This window comes from Enhydra lutris, unplaced genomic scaffold, assembly GCF_002288905.1.
Source record: "Enhydra lutris kenyoni isolate GAN:26980312 unplaced genomic scaffold, ASM228890v2 scaffoldscaffold48, whole genome shotgun sequence".
NCBI classification, from domain to species: domain Eukaryota; kingdom Metazoa; phylum Chordata; class Mammalia; order Carnivora; family Mustelidae; genus Enhydra; species Enhydra lutris.
The window spans coordinates 17,148,558-17,157,163 of NW_019154132.1; the positions used below are offsets into that span (position 1 = coordinate 17,148,558).

The 8,606-nt window shown below is 43.9% G+C and overlaps 1 protein-coding gene across 3 annotated transcripts in view; it reads right to left on the reverse strand.

Moving 5' to 3' along the window:
* Window positions 1-1,138: 1,138 nt before the first annotated feature.
* The window catches only part of LOC111156711 (thiopurine S-methyltransferase), a 25,828-nt gene continuing 18,360 nt past the window's right edge, over window positions 1,139-8,606 (reverse strand). For all 3 annotated transcript variants that reach the window (XM_022517750.1, XM_022517749.1, XM_022517751.1), the window contains 3 exons: window positions 5,984-6,069; window positions 3,001-3,045; window positions 1,139-1,622 (listed from right to left, as the gene is read on the reverse strand). In XM_022517750.1, coding sequence (XP_022373458.1) covers window positions 1,510-1,622; window positions 3,001-3,045; window positions 5,984-6,069 — 244 coding nt within the window. In that variant the 3' untranslated portion in view covers window positions 1,139-1,509. The remainder of the gene's footprint in view (window positions 1,623-3,000; window positions 3,046-5,983; window positions 6,070-8,606) is intronic.

Below are 8,606 nucleotides of genomic sequence, written 5' to 3' on the forward strand. Positions count from 1 at the left end.
CTCTCTCACACACACACACCATCAAGTAACCGCCTTTTTTTTTTTTTAAGATTTTATTTATTTCTTTGACAGACAGAGATCACAAGTAGGCAGAGAGGCAGGCAGAGAGAGAGAGAGGAGAAGCAGGATCCCTGCTGAGCAGAGAGCCCGATGCGGGACTCGATCCCAGGACCCTGGGATCATGACCTGAGCCGAAGGCAGAGGCTTTAACCCACTGAGCCACCCAGGCACCCAGCCTTTTTTTTTTTTTAATAATACCCACCATCCTATTAACATGAGCTGAATAATCCCGATCATTTGGGTATGAAGTTGTATGGGAGAGAGATGTCTGAGATAACAAAATGTGATGCTAACGAAAAACAGAGAAGCTGTGAATCAAGGAACAGTCATGAATCCAGCCCCAAGTACACTGTAGCTCGTAAGATGTTAGCACTTAAACAAGATTAAACAAAGAAAAACAAAACAACCAAAAAAACCCTGCCAAACTTAGAGAAAAACCTTCTTAAAATTGTTACTTTTTTTTTTTTTTTTAAGATTGTGTTTATTTATTTGACAGACAGAGATCACAAGTAGGCAGAGAGACAGGGGGAGAGAGAGGAGGAAGCAGACTCCCTGCTGAGCAGAGAGCCCAATGCAGGGCTCGATACCAGGACCCTGGGATCATGACCTGAGCCGAAGGCAGAGGCTTTAACCCACTGAGCCACCCAGGCACCCCCAAAATTTGTACTTTTTTAACGGCTTGGGGAAAATATCCTTTTCCATATAGGTTGGTTTGTTTAATATTTTTTAAAATATGCTTCTTGATTCTGTTACCCATAAAATTATCTAAGGAGAAAAAAAATGAAAAGGGCTGCTCAGATTGAGGATAAGATGAGGGTTTACAGTAAAGCTAATATTTCGTATAAATTTCTTGGTCTTTTACCTTGAACCTTAGTAAAGTGTTACATAGCCTCAGTGGTTCTAAATTTCATAAAAAGTATCCATTTCTCTGCCTATTCTGTTTCTTTGAGTTACGTGCATTGCATTTATTTTTATTTTTACTTTAAAAATTACTTATTATTTTTAATTTATTTTGAAAAATTATTTTAAATTTTTAATTATTTTTTTTGAAAGATTTTTAAAGTAATTCCCACACCCAATGTAGGGCTCAAACTCATGACTCTGAGATCAAGATTCACATAGTTCCACCCACTGAGACAGCTGGGAGCCCTTTTAATTTTTAATTTTTTAAAATTATACAACACATGCTGGTTGTAAAAAATTTCTTGTAATCTACAAGTAAAACAGGTATAATCTTTGACCCCCTCCAATTACACTTTCCTTTCTAAAGGTAGCTACTTTAACAATTTAGTTGTATTCTTTTCTATAAAGTTATACACATTTATGAGCAAAGATCTGTAATGTGATTTATAAACAGTTTTTTTCAAGAGCAATCCAGTATAGTTTCTCGCCTTAGCATAACCATCAGTTGCCCAAAAACATGTTGATATCACTTTTTACTTGTCTCATTTACTTTTCCGTACATAGATACAACTTTTCAACAAGGCAGTCAATTCCCCAACTTTTATGTCGTTCTTCAAAAACATCAACCTTCTCAAGGCAACGAATGTTGCATACTGAACCTACAACAAGAAGAAAGGGAAACAAGCGAAATTGTTAATGAAGAAGGAAATGGAGGGGCACTTGGGTGGCTCATTTGGTTGAGCATCTCATTCCTGATCCTGGCTCAGGTCATGATCACAGGGTCGTGGGATCGAGCCCCCTGTCGGGCCCTGCACTCAGCCTGGAGTCTACTTGTTCCTCTTCCTCTGTTCCTCTCCCTGTTTGCACTCACTTTCTCTCAAATAAATATGTAAAATCTTAAAAAAAAAATGTGGGGCACCTGGGTGGCTCAGTCAGTTAAGTGTCTGCCTTTGGCTTAGGTCATGGTCCCAGAGTCCTGGGATTAAGCCTTGCATCGGGATCCGTGCTCAGTGGGACCTGCTTCTTCCTCTCCCACTCCCCCTGCTTATGTTCCCTCTATTGCCAAGTCTCTTCCTCTCTCTGTCAAATAAATAAATAAATGATCTAAAAAAAAAAAAAAAAGAACAATGCAATCGGGGTTCTTCTAAAAACTCATCAAATCATTTTATAAAAGTAGTGTTACTGAAGATTTTTCTTTTCTTTTTTTAAAGTTTTATTTAAGAGAATCTCTACACCCAGGGGCACCTGGGTGGCTCAGTGGGTTAAAGCCTCTGCCTTTCGCTCAGGTCATGATCTCAGGGTCCTGGGATCAAGCCCCGCATCGGGCTCTCTTCTCTGTGGGGAGTCTGCTTCCCTCTCTCTCTGCCTGCCTCTCTGCCTACTTGTGATCTCTCTCTCTGTCAAATAAATAAATAAAATCTTAAAAAAAATAAATAAAAGAGAATCTCTACACCCAATGTAAGGCTCTAACTCATGACCCTGAGATCAATGGTCAGATACTCTTCCAACTGAGCCAGCCACGCGCCCCTCTTTTTTTTTTTTCTTAAGAAGTTATTTCTTAAGGTTTTATTTATTTGACAGAGTGAGCAAGAGAGAGAGAGAACACGCATGAGTGGGGGAGGAGCAGAGGGAGGGGGGAGAAGCAGGCTCCCCGCTGAGCAGGCGGGACCCTGGGATCAGGACCTGAGCCAAAAGCAGGCGCTTAGGCGACTGAGCCACCCAGGCACCCCACTTTTGTTTTTAATGAAAATGGGGAAACGCTAAGGGCAAACGGACCTCTGGATTGCTATTACCACTTAGAAGTCCTAAGACCCGAATGAAACACACGTTCTGTCTGAAAGAATTCAAATGCCTCTCACACAAGCACAACCACTTAGCTAAAAAGGCGTATGACAGAGATCGGTCCCTTTTCTCGGATAAAATATTCTTCAGTAAAAGGGTTTCTGGCTTCCAGATTTTATAGACTTCCAGAGACGAATTGGTGGTAACAGCTCAAACGGCTAATTGTTGACTTTATTTAAAATAGAAATAACTTACCAAATAATTTTTTGACCTCAGCATCCGGAACGTAAAATGGTGGGCCTAGGTAGAGAAAGAGAAAGCAGGTGAAGAGGAATTTTTTGCAGATCTAATTCTAGAGAGATTCTCAGGGCCCACTGCTCAGCTGATTTCCGGGACTTAGGTAGAATTATTCTGTACTCAGCTTAATTCTTGGGTTGGTAAGGATGTGACCAATTCCTCTGCTACTTCCTTTGCATGTGTCATACCGAAGAAGCAGACCGGCTTACCCGGGGGATGCCAGCGTTGGGCGCCCGTCTCCAGCTTCGGTGACATGGCCGGGCCAGACATGGGACTTGGGATCTTTTATTTATTTTTTTCCTTTCTCAAGTTTTTTTTTTTTAATTTTCTAAAGACTTTATTTATTTATCATTTATCTGACAGAGAGAGAGAGAGATCACCAGTAGCCAGAGAGGCAGGCATAGGGAGAGGGGGGAGAAGCAGGCTCCCCGCTGAGCAGGGAGCCCGATGCAGGGCTTGATCCCAGGACCCTGAGATCATGACCTAAGCCGAAGGCAGAGGCTTAACCCACTGAGCCACCCGCGTGCCCTCCTTTCTCAAGTTTTTATTTAAATTCCAGTTAGTAAATATACAGAATAATATTCAGGTGTAGAATTTAGTAATTCATCATTTCCCTATAACACCCAGTGCTCATTGCAAGTGCCTTCCTTAATACCCATCACTCATCCCCCACCCCTCTGGTAACCCTCAGTTTGTTCTCACACTTAAAAGTCTGTTTCCTGGTTTCTCTCTCTCTCTCTCTCTTTTTTTTCCCCCATTTGTTCATCTGTTTTGTTTCTTAAATTCCACATATGAGTGAAATCATATGGTATTTATCTTTCTTTAACTTATTTTGCTTAGCATTGTATCTCTAGCTCCATGAACACTGTTGCACATGGCAAGATTTCACTTTTTCATGACTGAATAATATTCCACCCTATATCTACATACCACATCTTCTTTATCCATTTATCACTCAATGAACATTTGGGATTTGGGTTCTTTCCATAGTTTGGCTGTTGTAAATAATGCTGCAATAAATATTGGGGTGCATGTATCCCTTTGAATCAGTATTTTTGTATCCTTTGGGTAAATACTGAATAGTACAGTGGCTGGGTTGTAGGGCAGTTTTATTTTTAACTTTTTGGGGCACCTCCATACTGTTTTCCAGAGTGGCTACATGAGTCTGCGTTCCCTCCAATGGTACACGAGGGCTCCCCTTTCTCTGCATCTTCACCAACACCTGTCGTTTGATGTGTTGTTAATTTTGGCCATTCTGACAGGCATGTGAAGTGATATTTCATCATGGTTTTGATTTGTATCCCCTGATGCTGAGTGATGTGGAGCATATTTTCCTGTGTCTGTTGGCCATCTCCATGTCTTCTTTGGAAAAATGTCTATTCATGTCTTCTGCCTTTTCCTTAACAAGATTATTTAATTTGGGGGGTGTTCAGTTTTATAAGTTCTTTATAGATTTTGGATACTAACCCTTTATCAGCTGTGTCATTTGCAAGTATCTTCTCCCATTCCAAAGGTTGCCTTTTAGTTTTGTTGATTTTTCCCTTTGTTGTGCAGAAGATTTTATCTTACTGACGTCCCAATAGTTCATTTTTGCTTTTGTTTCCCTTAAGAGACGCACGTAGTAAGAAGTTGCTACGGTCAATGTCAAAGAAGTTACTGTTTGTGTTCTCTTTTAGGATTTTTATGGTTTCAGGTCTCACATATAGATCGTTTATCCATTTTGAATTTATTTTTGTGTATAGAAAGTGGTCCAGTTTCATTCTTTTGCATGCTGCTGTCTAGTTTTAGGGACTTGGGAATTTTAAAATCAGAATGAAGTTCATTAACAAATTCCTTGGCATTTCCTTCATCTTCTGGAGTATTGATTTCCAGTGACTCCTACACTCAATCACTCTCTACACATCCCTCCCAGTTTGCTGCAGGCCATGTACTTTAAAGAAAATTTAGCTTCTGCTCCTTTCAAGAGCTATTCTGAATTCCAGCCCCAGACAGAGCCTGTTGTGTTTTCTGCCCACAAGCCCTGCCTTAAGCTTCCTGTTCAGGAATGGAATTTAAATCAGATTAGCAGGGCTGAGATCTGTCTCCATTAATTTCCATTTCCATCTGATTGTTCCAGACTTAATTATGGACACTAGGGCTCATCTTTTAATGAGCTTTTAAGATCTGATTTACTCAAACAGAAAAAAAAAAAAAATACAAGCCTATGTAATTATTTATAAAAAGCCGCACTTTAAAAAAATTTTTAAAACTCTGTTAAAAAATCAAAAAGGTGATTTTTACAATAGAAGTCTATGTATTTGGTTTTCACTTCTTCCTGGAAATAAAAGATCAGTCACGGCAAAGGTTAAGCCTACAACGTTGAAACCCATCAAAAGGAATCCAGAAGAAAACCTCACTTTGATAAGTTCAAAACAACAATCATTATTAAAGAATGCAATAAATTGTAAAATTTCAGCAGTAAAAAGCCATAATAGTGCAGGGATTTTTCTGCACACCTCCTATCGCCGCACATCCATGTCTCACCCGTTGTCCTAGAGGCGGGGTGTGTGTGTGTGTTTGCAGGCGTGCACCTAACACGTCCCCCACAGCGGGGATGAAAGATACAGGCTATATTCAAGCAGGGCAAACAGTCTCTCTTCTTCCTACTCCAAAGTTCATGAGACCTCGCTTTTATATTAGGGCCATCCATTTCTCCCTGTCTTCCATAGTCTGAGCTGGGAACCATGAACGAAACGTAAGACAAGAAAAACTTGTATCAGGTGGGAAGAGGGAAAAAAGGTTTATAGTTTCCATTTACCCAAACCAGACTTTTCTTCCTGGGTAAAAAAGCAGTATTCTTCCTGTGATCTAAATTGGGAGCCAGTAGTGCTATCCGTGTCATAGAATTAAATCAGGAAATGAGGCAACATCTTAGAAAAAAGAAAAACAAAAGAAACTTTACCTGCGTGTTTAGTGGGATCATAAGAAAGAGTGGCCAAGAGGTAGTGAAACCCTTTCCGCGTTAGGGACAGTATGACATCCACATAGCTGAAAGGAACACAACAGGGTAAGGGTTACATTTCTCCACAAAGGCAAAACCTGCAGGGGGAGAGAGGCAGGGAAACCAGGTTCACGGCCCTCTACATTACTGAGTTTCATTCTCGTAACAACCCCTTGAAGTCAATTCGCATCCTAAATGTCAGAAAGAGTCAGCAAATTCCATCACCTGCCTTTGCTGGGCAAGAGTAAAGACAGGACTCAAATGGGGGTGGGCTTCCAGAGCCCATCAGACTGGAAGATGTCACCTATAGCCAAGCAGAGGCTCCTTCCAGCCTGATGCGGGTCTCTGGATGCACACACACAGCGCTAAAGCTCTGGGGCAGGGTGTCCCGGACCAGGCTGGGGACCAGTCACCCCAGTGTTGCTGGAACCAAGATGCCTGAGTTCTAGCCTCAGAGCCCGATTCGGGAGGTCTGCTGGAGGGTCTGAGATGCTGCAGCTTAACAGTATCCTGGGGGGCTGGTTATTGGTTATTGATAACATATCCAGGGGCATGTGTGAGAAGTACAAAACACAACCCCTTTCCTCTGTCGCGTTGGAGAGGGACAAGACTAATAAACGGGGCCACCTGGTGGCTCACTGGGTTAAGTTTCCGATTCTTGTTTTCGGCTCAGGTCATGATCTCAGGGTCCTGAGCTCGAGCCCCCGTCTGGCCCCAGGCTTAGTGGGGAGTCTGCTTGGGATTCTCTCTCTTTCCTTCTGTCCCCCGCCCCATAAATAGATAAATGTAAAAAAAAAAAGACAAAAAATTCAAGGGAGTATGAAATCAAAGCCCAGCAAATACCACGTAAACCCTGGGTGTTATTGGCCCAGTCCTTTGTGTAGGTGTCCTGGGTGCAGGTGATGCCGCATCCTGGCCAGGTCTGATGGGTTCAGAACGGGGGCACTGCCTGGGACGGGGCCCATCAGCACAGTGATCAGGAGCACACCTGGGCCCAGTAGTGGAGTTGAGCCAGTCTGATGACTGTGCTGGGAAATGGAACCGAGAGCCCCAGGAAGGCGGGTGCTGGTTAGCTGTCGTCACTGTGCTGGAGCTGGAGCTGGAGCTCTCGTGGGGTGTGCTGGTTGGCCCTGGGGGTTGTAAGAAGTCAGACATGTGGGAGCAGAGGTGGAGGAGGTGGGGAAGCCGAATGGCCAGGGCAGGAGGACGGAGGAGACGGGCACAGGGAGGTAGAGGTGCCGTGAGGGACAGGCAGACAGAGACGGACAGCCTGCCCAGCTCTGAGAGAGGTGCCTTGGCTCCAGGCACTCGGATTTCTGCTGGGCTTGGATGAAGTGTGACCCCTGCCCCGGGCTCTGTGAGAAACTGGGGACGGAGGGGCTTACACGGGGGCTAGGAGTGTGGGCTTCGCCAGATGCCAGGGCTTGAAGCCCAGCCTTTCTGCTTAGCGGCTACATGAGCTTGACACATTCTTAACCTCTGCGGGCCTCAGTTTCCTCATCTGTAAAATGGGGATGAGACTAGGAACCGACTCACAGGTTGTGGTGCCTATTCGATGAGTTTACACACATGAAGTGCTTAGAACGTTGCCTGGTGTGAGGTAAGCACCCAGGTTAGTTTTCGTTATTCTCTTTAGCTGACTCCCCCAGTTAGGGTTGGCTCAAGGGGGTCACACATCCTTCCAAGAGAAAGTGCTGGACCAAAGTAAACTTTTGAACAAAAAAACCCTGGGGCGTCTGGGTGGCTCAGTCAGTTAAGCGTCTGAGGTCGGTCACAATTGGTCACAATCTCAGGGTCCCACATCGGGCTCCCTGCTTAGCGGGGAGCCTGCCTCTCCCTCTGCCTCTGCCCCTCCCCCATGCTCGCGAGTGGGCTCTCTCTCTCTCTCTCTCTCAGTAAATAAATAAAATCTTTAAAAGAAAAACCTTAACTTTCTGATTGTTGGTCTTAAGAAGAAGGAAGAAGTGGGGCACTGGGGTGGCTCAGTCTGTTAAGCAAATGACTCTAGGTTTCACTTAGGTCATGATCTCAGGGTCGGGAGACTGAGCCCCGTGTTGGTTTCCTCCCTCAGTTCTGCTTGAGATTCTCTCTCTCTCCCTATGCCCCCCACCCGCTCACACTCTGTCTCTCTCAAAATGAAAAAATAAATCTTTAAAAAAAAAAAAGGAGGAGGAAGTGCTGTCCCCATGAAGGTGATCAGTCAGACTGGTTTGGCCGGGTGTCCTGGGACTGACACACTTCCTTCCCTCTGGAATGCAGACTTTCTCAACCATTTTCCAAAAAATTCAGAAAAATGAGAGAGGTTTGCCCCAGTGATTTATGTCAAGCCAGACAGCTGAGGGGCCCAGCAGCAAACAGCTCAGGACTTGCCTGCGTGCCATCAAAGCAGGTATTAATGACAGGAATGAGATAAAGTTCGAACATGTGAAGTACCAGGATGAAGATAAAGAAACGTATTTTTCTGCTGGCTTGACAGAAGCTGTTATTCTGGTAATGAAGGCCAACGTGTTCTCAGGTGTGCTTGGGACTGTGCTCACACACACACACACACACACACACACACACACACACACACACACACACA